Genomic DNA, 21,768 nt, shown 5'->3' with positions numbered 1-21,768 from the left:
TTTGAGAAAATGATCCGGTTCTACTCACAAACATAGCTTTTACATTTTTATTTAAATGATTTTGTTTGGTTTTTTTTGGCAATAATCAGTAACGATTGATGCGACTAAAATACAATATTCGGCTGATTGGTCGAAAATAGTTAACACTGTTTAAAGGTTTGCTTTTTGACCATCATTATTGCGGTTTCTCATCATTTTCTCTCCCGCACCTCTCGGTTTAATAGTAAAATTTATTGCTTTCGATCAAATGCTGATTGATTGCTGTTTTGTTATCAGACTTCTTGCCGCGTAGCCACGCGTACACTCTGACGATCCCTTATGCTTCTTTATAGTGAATAGAGCTCCTGCCACTAACGTTACCATATAATGTTCACATGTTTTATTTTTATAGTAAAAACGGTACCATAAGCTAGCGAATTTGAATGACGAAGAGTGATTACACTATCACATCACTTTCTCACGATGTGGAGATCGATATCGATCGAAAGCGCGTGTGCGCGGGGGTCACTCTAACGGAGATCCAAATTTCGTTTTATTGCGCCTTCACAGTGCTCAACAGCAACGTAACTCTGGTCTACCAGAAAGATCGCCGATCGGCGCAATAAGGAGAACAAGAGTAAAAGTTTATATAAATATTTAACACGATCCGATCTGAATGATTTTAAAATCTTTCCAAATGCTCGTTCCTCCATAATGTTTTAGCCTGTTTTAGTGTATCACTTGTCTCTGTACGTGTTTCGTACTTCGCTCCTTTTGGGGGTTTCTTCTGTACGTCGCTGATTCCTGCTAGACATTCCTCCTTATCATTGGCTTACCTTACAATCAATCGGTTCTATATTTTTCCTACTTTTGGCACGATCCTCACTTTGAGCGGCAGCTTCCACCGAACAACTACGCACAAAAAATACTAATCCGCACTAATATGCTGCTGCTGGCCACTGACTTCGATGGCGTTTGTTTGTGATATGAAGTGTATTCGTACGGAGCGCATCGCAGGACGCTGGTGAAGGCTCTCTCTCTCTCTCTCTCTCTCTCTCTCTGGTGCGGATCACGGAATGCGAGAGGCGAAGGTCCTTCGCCTGGTTCTCTTAATCTAACCCTAATCGAAACCTAGTGAATAAAGAGCCGAATGTTAGGCTATTACAGCTCAAAGTCTCTATAATACAAAAGAAAAAAAAACCTAATGAACACCGTTCAATTACACGTTACGCAGTGCCGAACGATGAAAGGAACGCGATGGGAGCGGGGTTGGCGGGGTGGCGGATAAACGAAAGATTCGGGTGCGAAGGAAACATATCGGGACGATTATCACACGCAAATGCACAAAACGGCTTATCAAACTATCGCTACTTAATCGGGGAACTAACACACGAGCCGGACTCTGGGAGCAGAGCGGAGGACACTCATTCCTTGATGTTGAGCTGATGATCGGGAATCTTGGTCCCTGCCCCCGACGACGATGAGGAGGACGTGCTGGGTGAGGTGCCGGGCTCAGCGCCAAGTCCGGCACCAGCACCACCATTGCCCAGCATTGGCACGTAGATACTGCCACCATCGTCGGTGCCGACTTCCGGCACCAGATGGAGCGTGGCCGTCGTCGACGTGGAACTACTGGAACCGCCACTCGTACGATCGTGCTCGTGGTGATTTCGGTGACGATGGTGCGGGAGCGGTGGTGGCGATGCAGGTGGGGTAGGTGAAGAGTTGGACGATGACGAGAGATCGTTGCCGGTCACCACCATCGCTGCCGATGACGACGGGGCGGCTTGGTTGGGCGCGGCTTGCATGTGCCGTGGCGCGGAAAGATTGTTGATGATCACGTTGATCGGTTTCGGGGATCCGCCGGGGGTCATCAGTGGGCCGCCGGCCGATGCACCGGCACCCGCAATGTTTCCGTTGGGTACCAGCGGAGAGCCACCGACGGCGCCCTCGTTGGGCATATGGAAGTAGTGCGCCTTATGGGAGCTACCGGCCCGCGAGTAGTCCAGATGATCGTATTCGGTGTCTGTTGGCGGGTTGGAAGGAAAAAGAAGCGTTAGCTGGTGTTACTTTCGAACCCGGTGATTTAAGACCTTCTTTCACTTCCAACTGCAAATGCTTTTGGCAGGAAACTTACAAATGTTTAAAGGATATTTTGCTTCTTGCCTTTTAGAAGCTGCATGCGTAAAAGAAGGAAGATAAAGGGATGATGTTCCTAGCTTTTCACGATTATCGCAGCGGTAGGCTTAATAGAAAAAGAATCCTAATCACACTTACCGGCCATCGAATCCTTTAGTCCGATCTCGTCGTACACGTGGTCTTTGTAGTAGTTCGGATTGGTCAGATCCGCTTCCAGGTTCTTCAGACTCTGATCCGGATAGTAGTGAATGGAATAGGCTGCAGGTGGAAACTTGCATAAGGAACGGCTGCCCTCGGTCACTATACCCCCCGGCAGACCCTAGATACTTACACTTATCCGTGCCATGCTCGTTGTTGTCCGGATAGCTGTACTTGTCGTGGTTCGGTGTGTGGCGGCGTCCGGTCGTCAGGACGGAGCACAGGTTGTTCGGCAGCACTCCGCGCAGCAGACCGGTGCGTGCGTCGAGCGGCGGGACCGCCGTCATGCAGCTTCCATTTGCCGACGGACCCGAAACGGTGCGTGCGTAGACCGGATTGTCAAAGTGACTCGGTTGCTCCTGGGTCATGTAGTTGACGACGTGATTCACCTCCGCCCGCAGATTGGCTACCCGCCGGCGGTAGTACAGCATGATGATCAGGACCACGGTCGCAAACAGCAGCATCAGTACGATCGTCCAAACCGTGCCAATGTTGCCGGCTGGGGGGGAAAAGAAAGTGTAGCGGAAAAGATAGATTAGTGGCGGGTGGTAGAGGACGACGCGTGAAAGACAGATAAACGCTGTGGTGGGACGTGCCACTTAAAATGGGTGCTGAAGGCAGTGTGCTAACGATTCACTCAACCGGACAGCAAAAGCACACAAACACAATTTACCGAATCGCCGATCGAAGTCGACGATACGCGCGGCGGCGATAGAATCGATTGCACTTTCAGTAGTTACATCGGCAACAGTGCGAAGCGTTGTGTCTTCGTCGTGGTGCTCCTCCCCGAAGGGACCACCGGCATCCACAGTTGCCACCGTGACCAGCCCTTCGGTAGGATCGCTTTCTTCTGGGCTGCTACTGTCGAGTGAGTGAACCACTTCTTCCGTAGTGACTTGCCACGCAGGAATGTCATTTGGAGAGTCCGGTGTTCGGAACCCACCCAATTCCGAGGGCAATGAGGTGTCAATCGATCGCTCTGTGGTGAACTCACTCATCGATGACTCTCCGGTAACGGTTTGACTTTCATCGATCAAGTGATCCTCTGAGCTTTCCCGATAATCAACAGTTGTTGTATCCGTTGAACTTCCCGCAGTGACATTATCTGTGGCTATCTCCGTGGCTTCTGTTTGTTCGAATAGAGTAACGGTTTGGGTGTCCTCCGTCGGACCACTTGTACGTCTTTCGATTGTTTCATTCTCCCGATCATCCTCATTTGGCGTTCCTTTAACCAACCGAATGATGATCTTCTGTCTCTGGTGTAACTCTATGGTTCTGGCACCACTTCCCCGATCCTCGTGGCTTGACTGAAGGTTAACGTACGATAGGTTTACCACAACGTGATCACCATGCGTTAGCGGGTCTCTACTTTCCGCCGCCGGACGGAACGCATAGCTGGTGGTGTTGATGAACGATTCCATTACGTCCGTTGCGCCCGTTAGCATCGTTACATAGGCCGTTGCGTGTACCAACGTTACGTCCAAAAATCCGTTCTTACGGTATACCAGCGTAATCTGGTGGCCAGGCCGTAGCGAGTGTGTTTGGTTGTAGACGAGCATAAAACGATTGCCCAGCAGAGGGAACACGATCGTTACGTTGAAGAGGGCCGACACGGGATCCACTGTGTGATCGAGGGTTTGCTGCAACTCGTGATGATCGTTCGTCGTAGTGTTCATGAGGACGATGGAAATGTTGTAAACAATCGGATCGTGGCTAATCCTTCCGGTAATTTCCGTGTCACCATAACCCCGTGTTGTTAGTTCCTCTTCAGCAAGCAAAAGGGGGATAATAAGAATGCTACAATAATTCCGCTAACTCCGCATACGGTTTGGAACTGAAAATCCTTTCCTAAAAATGAAACACCCCACCCTGATGTCCCCGTCCGTCTTTGCTCACCTTCATCGACCCGCTCCTGCACGAACCGGTTCGTCATCCGCTCGTCACAGTTCTTCCCGGTGTAGCCCGTCGAACAGACACAGCCCTTCGCCGCGTGGCACACAAAGTTCCCGGGTGGGCACTCGCACGTCTTCATGCAGTGATTGCCGTAGAACCCGTCCGGGCACACCTCATCGCACCGGTGACCCATCCAGCCGGCTTCGCAGTTACAGTTGCCATCGTTCTTCCGGCACTTGGCATTGTTGTGGCAGTTGCAGCGCTGACTACAGTTCGTACCGTAAAACATGTCTTCGCACGCCTTCTCACACCGAGTTCCGGTCCAGCCGGGAGGACATTGGCACTTGCCCGTGACGTGCGAACATTCGCCTCCATTCTTGCAGCTGCAGGTCTGCAGACAGTCCTGTCCGAAGAAACCGGACGAGCACGGATGCTCGCACGTTGGCCCAATGTACCCGGGCGGGCAGCTGTACTTGCCCGTGATGGGATTGCACGTTCGATTGCTTTTCGCCTTACTGGCAGTGTCGCTCGCCCCGGGACACTTCTCTAGACAGCCGTGACCAAAGTAGCCGGCCGGACACGGATCACTGCAGGTCGGGCCAAACCATCCACGCGAGCAGATACAGTCACCGGTTGTCGGATCGCAGGACGAATTATTGTGGCAGGTGCAGATTTCGTTGCAGTTCTCACCGTAGTAACCGAGCGGACAGCGACTCTCGCACCGAATACCTACAAACAGATCCAGAGAAAACCGTACGATCGTTAGATGGTTAATGTGAGCGATCGTTTACGGACGATTGCTTGATCTTCACAGACTGAGCACTGGCCGGACTCCTGACTCACCACCCCAATCCGCTTTGCAGATACAGCGCCCGGTGGTCGCATTGCAGACCAGCGTGTTCTCCAGGTGGCAATCGCACACCTGGCCACAGTTCTGGCCGAATCGACCGGACGAGCACTTTTGCTCGCACAGCTCCCCGGTCCAGCCGGCCGGGCAACTGCACTGCCCATTGACCGGATTGCAGACGCCAGCGTTCCCGCACCGGCACTGTTCCCGACAGTCGGGCCCAAAGTGCTGCGCGTCGCACGGCCGATCACACTTGATGCCCTGCCAGCCGGGCGTACAAATGCACTTGCCCGAGTCGCCTTCGCACGTGGCCCCGTTCATGCACTGGCACCGTTCGCTGCAGTTCTGACCGTACGTGTTGTTGGCGCACGGTTCCTCGCAGCTATCTCCCTTGAACCCGGCTATACACAGACACGTTCCTGTCGGAGGCAACGATCACGAAGAGGGTCCCAGGAATGATTCAAATCGAAAATGGAAAAAGAAAATATTATAAAATAAATAAAAGACACAACTAAAAGAACATAGAGCGTAGAACGTGATGAAATGTGGGTTAGAAAGAACAGAACAAAATAGAAAACTGCCACCAAAACAACACACAAATGAGCAATGGACCGTGTTAAAGACGAATAAAAACACCGAAAACCAACCGTCGATGTGGGAACAGGGCGACGAGTTCTTGCACTTGCACGGCAGCTGGCAGTCCTGGCCGTAGCGCAGGAAGCGGCACGGTCGATCGCAGGCACTGTTGCTCCAGCCCGGCTGACACAGGCACTTTCCGGTCCACGGATGACACCTGCGCCGATTCGGGAACCAAACGAAAGGGAACACCACCAAAACAAAAAGAAAACCAAAAACAAAATCAAGAGTAAGCAACAATCGGAATCCCCGGGAAAGCCCCTTCCGTAGTCCGTACATTTTCGTGTTGTTCCAGTCGCACTCGCACTGCTCGGTGCAGTTGGCGCCGAAGCGTTTCGGTGGACACAGCCGCTTTCCACAGTCCGCCCCGGTCCACCCGTCCGCGCACGTGCACCGCCCATCCGACGTGTCACAGGTGGCCCCATTCTGGCAGCGACACATTTCGCTGCAATCGATGCCGTACCGATTGTGGGGGCAGGAGTCGAGACACTTGGATCCCATGAAGCCGGGCGCACAGCTGCACTGGCCCGTCACCCGGTCACAGTCGGCTCCGTTAAAGCACTCGCACCGCTCCGCACACTTTAACCCGTAGCGGCCCGGTTGGCAGCGGTTCGCGCACACCGTCCCGGTATATCCTGCCGGGCAGACACACTCACCCGTCACTGGATCGCACGTCCCACCGTTCTGGCAGCGACACTTCGATTGGCACTGGGCCCCGTGTGTCCCGGCCGGACAGCTCTCGGTGCAACTAAAAAAAAGGGACAACCACGGTGAGCATCGCAAAAGCGTTACCGGAGTGTTGCTGTCCTTACAGTGGCCCGGTGAATCCTGCGGCACAGTAGCACTCGCCCGACACGTGATCGCACTTGCCACCGTTGTGACACTGGCACCGCTCGGCACAGTCCTGCCCGAACCGGTCGCTGGCGCACGTTTCCTCGCAGTACTGTCCCTTGAAGCCACGCTGACACCAACAGCTACCGTCGGCCGCGTTACAGGTCGAGTTGTTCGTACATTTACAGCGCTGCGAGCAATCCGATCCCCACAGATTCGGTGGACATTCTGCAACAGATAGAGTGAGAGAGGAAAGTCAATCATCGAACGGTGGGGGGCTCCGACTGTTACTTACGGATGTTGCACGTTTTGCCCGCGTATCCTTGCTCGCACCGGCAGTAGTCCGGCTCGATGCACTGGCCATGCCGGCAGCCCGCCTTACACTCCGGCACACAGCGCATCCCGTCCTCGGACAGCGTGTAGCCGACGCAGCACTTCTTCACGATCTGCTGCTTGATAATGGTGGTCGTCTCGTTCACCGTCCGGATCTTGATCCGGTACGCGGAACAGCGCGGCGGTATGCCGAGGCACCACTTCTGGTACCGCTCCTGGTACGCTTCGTCGCGCGGTATCGTTATCGTGACGGTGGAGCTGCAATCGAGAGGGGCGATTAGCGGGTTGGCTCGGCAAGTGATGTCCGGTTCACGATTAGTGTTGCCATTGTGTTCACTAATCGCCGCCATTTCTTCTTCGTCAAAAACTGTTCATAGCTTGCTTTGGTGAAGCATTCCATTTTTATGTTCCTCAATTTTGGCTTCTAAACTCTCCTCTCTCGGACAGAAAGGACCCTTGAAGGGACTAGGATTTTCTAGGAAAGTTTAAAATATTAATTCGTGGCCGAATACATCTTTCTCAATCTGCTTTTATCGCCTGCGAAAGTTATTACTCGCGCAGTGATAAGCACATAAAGCAACTCCCTGACCAATGGTTACTGTGATCACGTTATAAGTGGAGCGTTACGCGGTGTGGAAACTTCCACAATTGGTACGCGATCGTACTTTCAGTTGCAACCGTTTAAGCTAAGCAGCCTATCATTACATTACTCATCGGTTTCACCTTCCATCTGCTGACCGCGGAACGATCGTGCGAACGAAGAAAAAACATCGGCACTCTGGCCCCTTTGCTGGACCAATCAGGCGCAGCAGAGCATCGTAATTTGCCTACAGATTTGCCAACCACCAACCACCACAAGTAACGTCTGTCCGCAATCCCCACAACACCGAAGGTTAACTTTGCCATCAATGAACGGCCATTTGCGCGGATGGGGCCTTACTTTTCTACTTCCTTGCACACGTGCGGACCCTCCAGGTGATCGTCCTTGATGATTTCGGTTATCGACTGGCCGTTGGCCCCGGTGTGGCCTACCGCCACCAGCAGTAGGATGGCCACCTCCGTCGTGGTCAGCATCCAGAAACAGCCCCGCCATCGCCGTTTCACCGCCACTTTCAGCCCTGGTTTCAACATCTTCTGTGGTAGTGTCCGAAACATGAGCAGCTTGAGTCGCGGCACATGGACCAGAGAAGAAACCCTAACCTCACACCGATCACCATACACACCAACAACCGGTCCTGCGCAACCTGTGCGCGCGCTGTTGCCAACTAATTCCAACCTCTGTTTATGCAATCACTAACACACTGCGCTGTAAAGGAGAGAAACGTAAGTAAGGGCACGTATTGGCGATTTCATTCATAAATAACCCGCTCAACCCGCGTCATACACCGCGACTCGGCCCACACGCCGTCAGGTGTCCTCAGGCGCACGATCACTTATCTGTCCGTTCACTCACAACGCACAACACGATCGGTCTCTTGTGGTCTTTTCGCTTCGTACACCGATCGACTGGATCACTGATACCCTTTGTCTCTGTTGTTTGAAACTCCAGTCCGGCCGACGTTGATCGCTATGCTGGCGGAACTGCAATGAATTGCCACTGAGAGCCGTTAGTCGGTGGGTGTGTTGGGTTGAATCATATCGAGCGAGCCTAGGAAGAGATCGAAAAAAAAACATGTCAGTAATAAGACCTGAATCGGGCACCATTCTGCCATCCGCGCACGTCACCAGCAGCAGGAAGCTTCTAATTAGCATAGTCGGGAGTCGCGTAAAAGACGGGAGGGTTAAGATGTTAGAAATGCGTCGTCCGGTTGTTCCACAGAAGGGAATTTCCACTAATCTGTAGTTTGAACACGCGACACTCAGTAGAACTCTTTTGATCGGCTATCACTACGCAAAGTCCCCATACCAGCCCGGGTACCTGTTGAGTGGACCGTCTCAATGAACGATCCCTAGCATCAGGAATTTATGTTATTAGCGGCCCGTAAATGGCAACCCTGCCGGTCACAAAGAAGAAGCTGGCGATCGCCTTCCGCAAGATGACTGTCGCTTTGTAGCTCGAGACATGTTCCTTCGCGCCTCGCCCCTCCCGGCGGGGTTCATGTTTCTTCGACCACGCTCCGTGTAGCAGCACATGAGCCTGACGGATTGCGACGTACGTGTCGAGGCGAGTGTGAGGATCGTCAGGCGTCTTTGTTCTGCCCGAGGCCGTTTCTAAGGTATCACCTCGTTCTGGAGTATATCGCGATCTCCTGCCCCACAGAAACCACACGAAGTCAGTTATCGAACGCTCGAAAACAATAAAATTAACTTTCAGCACGTTGGAATGTAACGAGGCTAAGCGAACGCCCGTTTCTACTGTGACCAGGGCAGCACAGGGTGTCGTATACCAAACCGCGAAATACATTCACCCGATTGCCCGATTAATTACGCCCCCCACCGGTTTTTGTTGGCCAGACACAGCAAGTGTAATCGAATTTCAACACCAGCCATTCGAACAGGCAAAGAACCCGGCCCCATATGCGTCTTCCTGGAGTGCGCGCACTTCTTCGTGTCGCGTCGAAACAATCACACTCAGCACACACGATGAATCACGGCCACCGCGAGACAAACAAGAAAATTGCATCCAATCCGACTCGGTTCCATATTTATTCTTAACTCCACGCCGTGCGCAAGTGTCCCATGTTTGTCAAGCCACCGGAGACATTATCGTACACTAACCGCGACCGACCCATTCCAGAAACGGAGCGGAGCACAGAGGGGGCAAGTGGCCACGACGCGTTTCGTTGCGGGTAATTGAGCGCAAGTGCGTCCCGCGTAGGAATCCCGAGCGGCTCAAATGCGAACGACGCTGACGGAGATCCTGTTGCGCCCTGGCGATATCGGAGGAAAGCGATAGCGCGCCCCATGCCCTATCATCCATCACATAAACTTTAATGATTTGAAGAACATTCAGAAGAAGAAGCAGAAGACGCTGCCCCTGTCAACCCGGGTGCTCGCCACGCCTCTCCGGTTCCGAGAAGCGATCGCGACACCCGAGAGCAACCGGGATTTCATAACAAGAAGACGACCATCTCACAAACAGTGGAAGAACTGTTTGGTAGGCAAGTGTGTTTGGCCTCGCCCTATGGGAGAGGCCAAAGGGCGCCCCGTAGAATCTTACGATAACGACACAGTTGAAGAGTGAAAAATATGACTTTCTGGCCCCGGTTCCAAGATGGCAGTGGCCACTCATTTTATCGTAATTTATTGAGGATACCGAGAGCAGACCTTGCCAACTTGGTAGCGTGTCCCCCCATTCCGCATCCGCATACTTTGTAGTGCTAACGGTCGCTAACTTTCAAACCGGCTCTTCCTGCTACGCGCGGTTTGCCTTCGATGGAACGTCCAAACAAAACCGTTAATTATTTAGCAGGGCGCACCGAAAACATTCGCGGGTCCTCGGTAAATTCGGTGGGCCGACGGACGTTCGCCACTCATGTGCGTTGCCAACCGTTCGGCTTCGTGTGTTTGCTAATAAAGTCGGTCGTCGGTAGTCGGTCAATATTTATGAACGCCGAAGATATTCGGGCGTCACCGGGCGGAAAGAAAAACCCCGGGCCCGGGCGTTTGCACAACTGGTAACCCGTCCCGGGCCGAGGCCGCCGATGGGCTCCTCTCGTTGTGCTCGAAAATGCGCTCGAGGATGAAAGTGTAAAATGGCAGCGATCGCAGCGATAATCAATAAAATGAAATGAGAGACTCCCAAAACTGGAGTCGACGACGGATTGGCGGGCTTTAATTGAACGGAACGGCGTTAATCGTAAATACGTGCGCCGCAGAGTTCGAGGTTTCCACTTTCAAAAACCAACCCGAATCAAAGGGTATAAAACGGATGCTAGTTTAACAAAACAATGGAATGTTGAAAGGGGTAAACATGAGATGTTGCGAGTAAATTGCAAGCGTTTAAATTGTTACATTAAATTACTTGCTTCACATATTGCTTTGAAATTATGGAGTACGTTGAAGGAATATTGTGTCTCAAAACAACGTAAGTAAATGCCCAGAAAATCCTGCCAGACAGAGCAATCGGCATAGTTCCATTCTTGAGTAGCAATTGTCAACCTTGCAGTTTGGTGAAGTCGTCAGTTACGCCTCGTTGGTAAAAAAACAAAGTCAACACCTCATAAATTTGGCGCACAGCGCAATTCGTGGCCACCGTTGTCGCTCGATGGCTCAGCAAATTTCAACCCAAAGCTGTTGACACGTTATTTGAACAGAGAACAGAACCGGACAAATGTGTCCCGTAAAATATGATGACATAATGAACAGTGCGCGCGCACCCGCCCGCCGCTGTGGGCCGCGATGATGTTGCGCATATTTATTTGTCTGCGTTGGACCATTTAGAACTCCGTTTGGAGTGCGCTTGAGTAAGCCGAGAAAAGTGAGGATGAGGGGACTCAAGATAGTGAATGTCTTGAGGATCGAGTTACAACAAATGGCCCTCGTTATCAGAACCTCCCCCTTCTTCTGAAGCGGTTATATTTAAATCCAACATCAATGACTCATAATGTCCGAACAGTAACGGTTTCACGAAAAATTACAATAATAAATAACTCGGAGTACCGGGACGCCGGACATCGGCGCGCCGATCGCAATGCGCAGCAGCGTTGCCGATACTCTACTTAGAGGCACGCGCGATCGAGTACTGTTTAGCTGCCCGTCCACAGGAAATGCCTGCCATTGGGCAAACCCACGCCACCGGCAGCCGGGGCCGATTCTCTAAAGAAAACTAAAACCCACGGTAGTCTATTCATTGACTCGATCGGAACACCAACATCTGAGTTGCACCTTGCGCTGGGCACACGCCGTCAACAACCGGCGCCAGACACCACATGGTCAGTCTATAAACAACCGAGTGGCCTCCGTTTTTCCGAGGAAACTTTCTTGAGTCATGTGCGAGCAGCGTGTATGTCGTAATGCGCGCGTGCTCTCGTCCCGCTACCAAGAGCCGCGAGATGATCAGTTCGAGTGTGGTCGGTTTGAGTGTTCCATCAGCGCTTCGATCGAGCGTCTTCCAATTCCTACCAGCACACGGAATGCGAAGCGGGCCAGAATGTCCACCGCGTAGCTATAGGCCACCATCAGCCACATGAAGACAATCGGAACATAAGCCACCAGCTTTAGCAAGCGACAGAGAACATAGGCGCAATCGGCACCGCAGGACAAAAGGCCGGCGGCAACCCAACGCCCGAACCTTCTGCGGTAGTAACGGAGCCCACTGGACAGTAGATTATGGTTGCTGGGACAAGCAATTGACAGGGATTCGTAGACACGCGACAAGATCGCCTGGCCGCGGTTCCAGTTTCGCTTTCGGTTCGTGTCAGGGGTACCCTGAAATTGGTCCGGATTGGGTCAGAATGGGTGAAAATTTGTTGCCCTCTCGATGCCAGAAGGGCTACCAACACATACCAGCAAGCCAATCTTGTGGACTATGTACTGCATAGCCCCCCGAATAAGGCGACGAACATGTTCCAACTTATCGCCAAGCAAGTACTGCGTCTGTAGAGCGACAGGCTTCAGTCCACCAAATGTTCGTGGCCGGCCAAGCCGTAGTTCCGCCCTGCGGGCTAACCACAGCTGGTGAAACGCGACCCTACGGTGCAACAGCAGTCGTTTCGCAGAATCACTGCGGACACATGGAACAGAAAAGACAGAGCCAACATTGCAGTGTCTCCGTACTACTAACACACCCCTAACCGAGTGGTCAGCTCAAAGGCCAGGCGGCGGCTGCACATTATCCAATCTAATTCTATTTACCGTTATGCTGCCTCGTAATGTGCACGCAATCGGCGAAGGTACCGACTACTCCCGGATGTGGAATAGAGCCGCGGTTAAGCTTACCTGCAATAGGTTCTACAGCAAGGCAGCATGCACGATCGTTCAGCCATTTGGAAAAACTTTTCGCTCTAAAAGGTTCCCATTTGCCTCCACAGGCTACTGTGAGGGAAACGGTTTTGGCTCGCCGTCCTTGCAGAGCTTACTGTGGTTTCACCAACCAGCAGCCAACCAAAGGCTAATTGATCGAGATGCAATGATAATAACGTAATAATAATGTTCATCAGGAACCGTACTAAGCGATGCTGGTCAAGTCGACTTGGCGCACAATGCAGCAATCTTCAAACGGTTTCAAGAACTAACAACCCCAACAAAACCCGCGTACATCATGACTTTCCATATAGGGGTTACTGACGGCCCAGCATCATGAGCTGACACTTCCATCATCTTGCTTTCGAGCCAATTTATTAACTCACGACAGCCATGGCAGAGAGTGGCGCACAATTCCCACCGACAGCTGGAGGCGCTGAAGAGGTTACTTCCCGTTGTGACCACCGGCCCTGAATGCAACAAATCCCCGCTGCACATGATGAGGAGGGCAAATTATGCTATCACCAAATTCGTTACGAGCGTGGCTATCACTCCATAAGCGAGTTCTGTCAACGGTTTCAGTTCAGTTCGTCCGGGGCCGATGAGTCACTTGTCTGGCCTACATTTTTCATATCACTTTCGGTAATAGTGGTCAGTTCAATAATGTAAATTTAATTCACTCACTCATTATTAACGTACAAAAAACACTTCTACAACAGTCATCGCCGTATCGCCGTATGAGTCACAGGACATTAGCGTTGAATAATAAATAGTGAGAATGCATGGAAAACCTGGGCACAATTTGTTTATAGACGACCGGACTTTAATCAACGATTCAACGGCAACAACAAACGACCTGCGCTGGATTGCTAGCACTGCTATCACTGTCGCTAGCTCCCGAGAGCTTGACCTTCACCGGTGGGAGTCCTGCGTAGTGACCCACACCGGACATCCGATTTGTGGGGCGTGGTAGCACTTTCCAGCAAACGTTCCAGAGTTCCAGCAACAATCGACTGATCGATATCGGCAGCGATTAGCGTAATGCAAAGGGAAATGATGTATGCTTTCCAATGGTTGCTAATGGATTCTGTAACACCCCGGCCTACCGCGGCAGGACATCGTGCACCGAGGCGTGGCCTTCCCTTCCGGTCACGGTCACGCTACTGGACACGCTACGTAGCTATGGAGCCACTTGCGCTGTCCGCGGTCCATAATTTATTTGATAATCTTCAAATTGTGACGCAAAACTGTTCGCCGTTGCAACGTGCACACAACAAACAAATGCATCGCACATTTTGATGCGGCACACCAGAGCAGGCCGCGTACACGACTCGCGCTGCAGTTTCGTTTTCGTCTTTGTTTTGCTGTCAGATTATAGGTTATGATAATGATGCTTCCGTTCCCGCGGGATCATCGCTACAATCGCTGACTCACTGAGCCCGTTTATGTTCTGCTACGCGCGATAGAGAGACAGAGAGAAAAATAATAACGGTAATCGTCTTACCCATGGTCCTGGCATTAGGGTAGTGACGAATTTGAATAGAAACATGTTGAGGAACGTTTAAAGGCAAGACCTTAATCTGAGGATTTCTTTTTTGATTTGTTAGTCGGAATCATCTCGCTGAATGCGTCGCACAGTCCAAAACCACCCTTGAGCGTAATTTGCCACCGAAGCCTTGTGCGAAATCAAACTTTCATTTTCACTTGATCCCCGCTCCGATCGACGACAAAAAGCGGACCTTAAGTTTTAGGTTAATTACAGCATAAAAAACAGATTCCCTCATGATCATGGCCGCAGGGCAGACGGCTGCGGTGACTAATAGACGGTCTTGTGAGGCGTAAGCTGCCACTCGATACGAAGTCTCCGACTTCAGCCTCGCATTAAACCACTTTCGTCACAGCGAGTTGCGAGTTAGGTTTTTATTACCTACGCAACTAAATATGTTGGTCCGTTCGCGCACCCTGAACCAGACACCCGGCTGGTGACGGCTCTGACCTAAATTTAACTCGCTAGTCGGTCACACGGAAGAAGAAGCATCGTGGCTCACTTTCTACTTGCCATTGTTGGGGTCTGGCTCCGGTGCAGTACCGTGGGGGCATACGCAACTGCAAACCGCGCGATGTAATGGCAATTGGCTGGGGAGCGAGGTAACAGGCGATCGCGTGAATAGCTTTTTGAATAAATAGTAATCTGCCCAGCAGACATCAGAAAATGAAACTGATCGACAATCGGTTTATGATTTTTGCTCGAGAGCTCGTAACACTTTATTGCAAAAGCAATTATGTATAGCCGTGAAGAGAGTGAACAAATGCAAATGTTAAATCTGCCGCAAACAAAATGGAACAATCAATTCCTTTTGCTTTAAGAATTGTTGCTGCCGCATTGTTTCTCCAGAGAAGCGCAACCATTCTGCAAGTGGTCGACTTCGGCTCTGAATGACTAAAAAAACAACATTGCCGCTGCTCTCATATGGCGCAGTTTTATAGGGCCTTTATGTTTACTCCTCCCTCAAGGCTGTCACTTGATCGGCCACAGCACGATAGCGGAAACTCACGTCCCGGATCCACGCCATCTCATTCTGTCATTAACGGACCGTCGGTAGCATCTGCAGCATCCACGAACGAACGATGCAATATGAACCAGGAATCGGCTTTAAACAAATCTACAATGTCCATGTTTAAACAAGCACCACGAGCCGAAATTATAGACGCCGGAACGATTCAAACATTCCACGTAATCATTTTCCGACTTTCCGGCGATAAACGATCCGTATCGTAATATTTACTGTAGATACGCCGGCAAAACACCACGAGCTAGCCTTTCCGGCAAGCAAACAAAGTTCAACCGTTCCCGGCGTCAATACCGAGTCTGAATGATAGGTAGTTCCTTTGCGACCCTGATTCAACTGGTTTAGCACCCTACCTGCACTCCGGAGACCCGCATCTTGCCGATTTAGGAATCGCTGGAAAATCCCTTTCGCGCACAGCACATGCATGAAAAGTGCACCCCTAAGCCATGTTCACCACATCTGCTTACAGCGGACCGGACATGCGGGAAAGGCCGTTATTGCTTCGACCGTTCGTGAGGACTATTCGGTGACCAATAGCACGTACCAATAAAGTAATTTCACACTCTCCATCCGCTTTACGGCACTGAACTATAGCCCTTGATGGCGCCCATCCGTGCCCCATCCGTTAGTCGCGAAACGCGAAAATCTTGCCGAGAAGTTGTTTGCTCGAACCGCGCGTATCGATTGCGCGAATCAGAGACGGGTCAGCGTGGTTTAATAATGCAACGGTCGCAATTGAATCGGCCGCGGTCTTTCTTCGAACAAAACCAGACTGACTTTACTCTGACAAGTGGAACCTAAGCAACCATTGAACCAATTGCAATGGGCCAGTAACGGCGAAATGGTGTATAAATTATCTAGAACATGTTACCTCAGTTGGCGGTGGATGTTTCAAATTTCCACGGAAAATAAGGTGGGATCGTGGTGGGATTGTTGGACCAATCGATGTTACCGTGTTAGCATGTTGGTTCTCACGACCTGTTATCTGCTCGTTTACATGCTCGTTGACAGCCGTGTTTGGTGGTGAAACAGGGCTACTGGGCCAAAGGTAGTAGGCAAAAATCCCCTTCTAATGAGCTACTGTCATCAAGTGCACGGAAAACGTCTAATTTCGAAATGTATTTGTATGTATTTAAGAACGTTGTGCTCTCATGGTGCTCCTTCAGTCCAACATTTCTCCATGGGTGTGCGTGTGCAAGCTGATAAGACCGATACTGATAAGATAACTCTGTATCTACAATAACAAGGCACAGAACTTAAGGATGTTCAACACGATAATTTGGTCAACCTTCAGACAAACACACACCGGCAGATCTCGCTAATGTCCGTGTTGTTGCTGGGAGTAGCGGTCGTATAGGCCCTTGAAGAACTCCCAGAACGTTAGGTTAAGCACCGTGTGAGGGGCGACGCGCAGATACATCGGCACGAACCCCTTGTAGTAGCCGTGCAGGCCCTCGGCGCGGAATATCTTCAAGAAGCAGTCGAAGATGTTGCCGTACAGTAAACCGCGACCACTGGCGTTGACGGCTGCAAGTAGCGAAAAATCCAGAGACGTTCAAGAAGACCAGACCAGCGGCAGCGGAAGAGGCGCCCCCCTCACAACACACCTTGGTTGGTCATGCGAGTCGTCACGACATCGCACGGGCACATGAAGACACTGGTAAAGAACCCGGCCACGGTACTGCTGGCCAGGGCCGTCAGTACGATCGACTGCTGGAAGAGGTCGTACCGGAGCAGGAACTCTTTGCACGCACTGAAGGAGCACATCTGAGCCGACGAGCCGACGGTGAGCCGGGCTATGCTGGCCGTGTTCCCGCGGAACAGACCTCGGACTCCACTTTGGCGGTAAATGTTGACAAAGGCGGACACCGTGCCCCGGTGGTGATGCTGAAACCGGGCCGTGTACGCACCGGAAGAGACGGCCTGCAGTTGCGTTTTGACCACATACGCGGGGCAGGAAGCCGTGGCACTGGCCAGCCCGCCGAATGCTCCCCAGAAGAACGTCAGCAGTGGGGTGAGGGACGGATTGGACGTGCTGCGGGTCCAGCCGAGATTCTCCGCCGTCTGGTACGTCCCCAGCCGGACACTGTTCATCGTGAACTGGTAGATCAGGGCGGCCGGCAGACCCTTCTGTAGGCCGCGCCAACCATCGGTCCGGACGACGGTGAGAAAGGACTGCCGCAGACCGTTGTACGAGCGGCGGGTGAGATTCGTGCGTGCTATCAGCTCACCTTCGAGCTGCTGGCGTGTCTTCAGCACGTCGAACGGGTTCGTGAACAGCACGGCGCACATCGACGAGGCGCCACCGAGCACAAACTCCATCACGCTGCGCTCCGCCGGGATTCAGGATGGATCACGGGACACGGTGGACAAACCTTAGCTCACACTTCACCTTTCGCAACGCACTGGACGCGCGCTCTAATTGGACCGCTTTTCGAGAGGCCACCGGTCAGAATGTTATCTTATCTAAAACGTTTGTGGGAAAAAGTGTACAACACTAACCGATTGTGTGCGAATGATGTGCAAATATTTGGACTCTAGACTAAATTGCTGGCGATATTAATCTTCTGAGGAGTTTGCGTAGACAGCGATGCATGTTTCGCAACAATGACTATTTACGAAAGTGTTGCAGGACAGAAGCTTACAAAAATTGAAATTCAAATAAATCCCCTTTCTATGCCAGCTCATGGATGGAACGCACTCGATTCGGGCAACTTTCTCCCCCCAATCGTCGTCCAATGTCTTGTTTCTGTTTATTCGATCAATGAGCACTTTCACATCAGCCGTCCAATGTGATCAGGCATGATGTCTCAAAAATTCCGATTCAGTGACCAGCGAAAGTTGACAAAACTCATCAAACCTTGCCTTTATTATGTTGTGGAATTGTGTGTCAAAAACCGACGGGCCAAAGATTGCGTAGAATCAGCCGAGGAAATTCTTGTTGTTTATGCTTCTTTTGGTATTTCTTCTCCCTTACTCGCAGCGAGCTTAGACTCGATCCTTTTCACTTGAGTGCGTGATTCTCCATTATCGGTGCCTTCCAAATTCTATCCCTAAACCGGTTTCCGATCGTTCCTCGAGCAACCTGTCGTTCTTCGAGCGGCGGCGTGATTCTGATTTTTGGCCCCTTTTTTCGTCCTTCTTGGGTCGTTTCGTTTCGAGGCTAATGCCCGCTCCCGACTGCTGGAAGGTGAATTGCCTTTGTGTGGGGGTTTCACGGTGGTTAAGGAAAAGTTAACCCACGAAAAGGACGTCGTCGTCGTTGGGCTGCAGGGCACGACTACGGCCAGTTCGTTAGCCCACGCTTCCAAATAAACACGCCGTCACGTACGACGCGCTGTCGAGGATTGTCTCGAGATTACACAAACGTGGTGGGAAATGTAGAAAATGGAAATAATCTTCTCAAGCGGTGCTTTTCCTCTCGCACCCCCCAGGAGAACCTTTATAGGGCATTAAAATACAACCCTTTTCCAACTGTTGGTGATGTTGAGACGAGTTGTGGCCGCAAACTTACCACGGAGAAGTCGCTCTGAAAACGAGTTTAAACTGCCGAGACGAATGCGTCTTTAAGCCCACGGATCCGTCCCACGGAATTCGGCATTGGTTCTTCGTTTAAATTTTGCGTACCATAAATCTACACGCCACATGAACGCACGCAGCTGTTGCGTTGCGCGGCACGGCTTGGATTTTGCATTTGCGCTTGGCTGCGGCTAATTGGCCGCCTGGGACGGCTTTCGGGGAGACGCACACTGGGTTGCAACCGTCGAGCCATCGGTGGTTAAAAGTCCTGGTCAGAGTCCGGAAATGCTTTCTTTTCACGTCCGTATGGGTCGTAGTCCCTGGCAGTGATCGTTGACAGTTGCCCGTAAACTTTGAACTGCAAAGCGGAAGCGTGAGAGCGATAAGGACCGGATCCCCGATGGAAAAGCTTATCAAAGGGTCTTTGCTCGTTTCAAGAAACATTCTTTCGTTTACGGTTCTAATCGCATCTAAGCAAGGCAAGGCCCTCAGGAGGGTTCGGTTCATGGATGTATTCCGGACATTGGCCGGCTGATATTGAAAGCTGACCTAGCATCAACAGCATTACGGTTGATAAGGCTAGTAACTTTCAAGGTTGCGAAGTCATCTCTCATTAGATCAATCAACTCAACTACATCGATTTGATTCATTGCATTGTTTTGCGTGGTGAAATTTGGTCCACCTCCTGTGGTACGCCACCGAACAGAGAGTTAACTAATAAACACTCGAGGAATGCGGACTAACACACAGTAACCCGTTTTTTGCTGTTGCTAGACGGAGAGAGTCCGACTACAACGTGTCGCCTGTTCTCATCGACGTCGGTCTCTCACTCTCTCTCTCTCTGTTAATCTTTTTTTATCACGAGAGATGCTGGGGCAAGTTTGCGATGGGGCAAACAACCTTCGCTTAAAATCGCCTCATAAAATACGATTTAAAGTTGCACTCCGTTGCACTCTGATCCGAGGGTGCAATCTCACGGAAAAGGTGAGCAGTGGCATTGACATTGAGTGTGTTGCTCGTCGGAACATCGCCTTCCGGCCAATAACACGAACGATGCACTTTCTCAGGTTCACTATACTCGTGTTGTCTCTATCTCTCACTCTGCCCCGTGCTTCTAGCTCGCGTTTTCGTTCCCTTACCACTCTTGTCCTCATGTTATTTTTATCACTCCCCACCACGGATTCAACTATTCAGAGCAAGCGCTGATTAGAAGCTTCATCTGCGTCGCGCGGAGTTTAATGCCACCACCATTCTCACCGGTTACTGCGATGGCGTGGCAATAGAAGAATAGATCGGGACGTTTACTTACCTCTTCGCGGTATGCGTCGCGTGTCATCAACCTCGTCCACCCGAACTGTTGACTCCAGAACGATCCGAGCAGACCGCGGATTCCGGGGCGGCGGAACCAAAAGGAAGGTGACAATTGAACCTCGCCACGGTCGTGCGTTCAGCTCGCGGCTTCTCGCGTGTGTTTGTGTTAGCACCATGGAAAGTGTGTGCTTAGCGCGGTTAGAAACTAAATGAGTGTTGATGATGTGAGCGGCAAAATATTCACGGAACATTGTGGCCACTTAAGCGGCACCATTATTTCGCAGGCCAGCCCCACTACGCTGTCGCATTCACACAAACATGCGCGCACTTGGCGGCAGGAAACTTGTTTTGCCGCGGACCGCTTAGAACCGCGGAGCAGCGGATTGCGTGACACAAATACCTAGCAACGCGGCAGCTAATTTTGCACCAATTGGGATACTCGAAGCAACAGGAACTCCTTTCGTACACTACCACCATCGGAGCACGGGTAGCTAATAGCAACGGGAAGCGCGCGCGTATACTTTGATGCGAACGAATAAATTAAGCGAATTTAATACAGACACCAAAATACCGTTCACCAAATAGAAAAATAAACAAACGTCAACACGGTTTCGCTAGATGCACTTTTCGGTGGAGCGAACACAAGGAAACTTTCTCTTGGACAAACATTTGCACGCTACGCAAATTTGGAGATGCGAAATTCGCATTATTTATTCCTATTTTTGCACAACATCCGAGAAGCTGATGAAACACGGCGTTACAACAGTTGTAAGGGTGCACTTTGGTGACCGCGAATGAGGGGACGCCAGCCGGTGCAGTTTCCACAGGGTAAGCGGAGCGGAACCCATTTCCTTTGCGTGTCATTGGCTGGTCCCGCACTAGAAACGCAACACGGCTTGCCAAACGATTCTGGTTGCACCGCTCGAGTGCAATGAAACAATCAACCTACACAGCCACCATCAAGCCAAACCCTTCTTCTTTCACTCTCGCAAATTCGCACAAGTGGCTGTTATCCTTTTGCACAACGAACGCGAAGGCCACAGTAACGCGGACGCGGTGTTACACGGAAAGAGATATGCAGGAGAAAACCGCGACACAGCAACTTTCGCGTAAAAGATAGCATTTGGTGTGAGCAATAAATAGAAAATAAACTCCCAGTTCCGCACCTACAAAGCACACGCAAGCCGCAGACACGATTGCACGGAACGAGTAAACAAAACGCTTCAAAGGGTTGTGTGATTGTGTGCGTCCACAGCTAGTTCTTTTATCGTACATCCGTTCCACTGTTGTAACTTACAAAACTGTCTTACTTTAACCGAGAACAACGTCCATTTTTGTTTGAAATTTGAAATGAAATTAACTCTTTCTTGTTGTTATTATCTTGATTACAGAGATTTTGAGCCTGAAGCTACTTTCATCTCTTTTTGCAGGTTTGTAGGTTTATTGTTTTGGATGGTATTGTACGCACCAACGAATGACTTCGACGGGAAATTCCCTATACACGAGCGCGCGTTCGCGGCAAACGTTGGAAGTGTTAACTAAAGCACCACTCTAATTTTCAGTTTGAACGTTATTATTGTTTATTTGTTTATTGTGGCGAGCTAGCGA

At 51.0% G+C, this 21,768-nt stretch overlaps 2 protein-coding genes across 3 annotated transcripts; both read right to left on the bottom strand.

Annotated features, from left to right (window-relative positions):
- Positions 1 to 74: 74 nt before the first annotated feature.
- Positions 75 to 21,720, bottom strand: LOC131205510 (protein draper). The gene is made up of 11 exons (XM_058197632.1): positions 21,629 to 21,720; positions 7,797 to 8,162; positions 6,819 to 7,114; positions 6,505 to 6,751; positions 5,970 to 6,440; positions 5,704 to 5,849; positions 5,053 to 5,475; positions 4,213 to 4,938; positions 2,450 to 2,815; positions 2,257 to 2,376; positions 75 to 2,005 (listed from the first exon to the last, which is right to left on the bottom strand). Exons 2-11 carry the CDS (start codon positions 8,009 to 8,011, stop codon positions 1,404 to 1,406), a joined length of 3,612 nt encoding a protein of 1,203 aa, XP_058053615.1. The 5' UTR covers positions 8,012 to 8,162; positions 21,629 to 21,720; the 3' UTR covers positions 75 to 1,403.
- LOC131205527 (solute carrier family 25 member 35-like) lies at positions 16,476 to 20,200 on the bottom strand. 2 transcript variants are annotated; one of them, XM_058197657.1, is made up of 4 exons: positions 20,159 to 20,200; positions 16,938 to 17,796; positions 16,637 to 16,857; positions 16,511 to 16,564 (listed from the first exon to the last, which is right to left on the bottom strand). In XM_058197657.1, exons 2-3 carry the CDS (start codon positions 17,650 to 17,652, stop codon positions 16,649 to 16,651), a joined length of 924 nt encoding a protein of 307 aa, XP_058053640.1. In that variant the 5' UTR covers positions 17,653 to 17,796; positions 20,159 to 20,200; the 3' UTR covers positions 16,511 to 16,564; positions 16,637 to 16,648. The 2 variants fall into 2 exon arrangements, with proteins under 2 accessions (XP_058053639.1, XP_058053640.1); XM_058197656.1 differs by having other exon boundaries at positions 16,476 to 16,857.
- Positions 21,721 to 21,768: the final 48 nt, after the last annotated feature.

The sequence above is a fragment of the Anopheles bellator genome, chromosome 1, assembly GCF_943735745.2.
Source record: "Anopheles bellator chromosome 1, idAnoBellAS_SP24_06.2, whole genome shotgun sequence".
NCBI lineage: Eukaryota > Metazoa > Arthropoda > Insecta > Diptera > Culicidae > Anopheles > Anopheles bellator.
The sequence above is the reverse complement of the archived record's forward strand: the minus strand, read 5'-3'. Positions and strand labels throughout refer to the sequence as shown.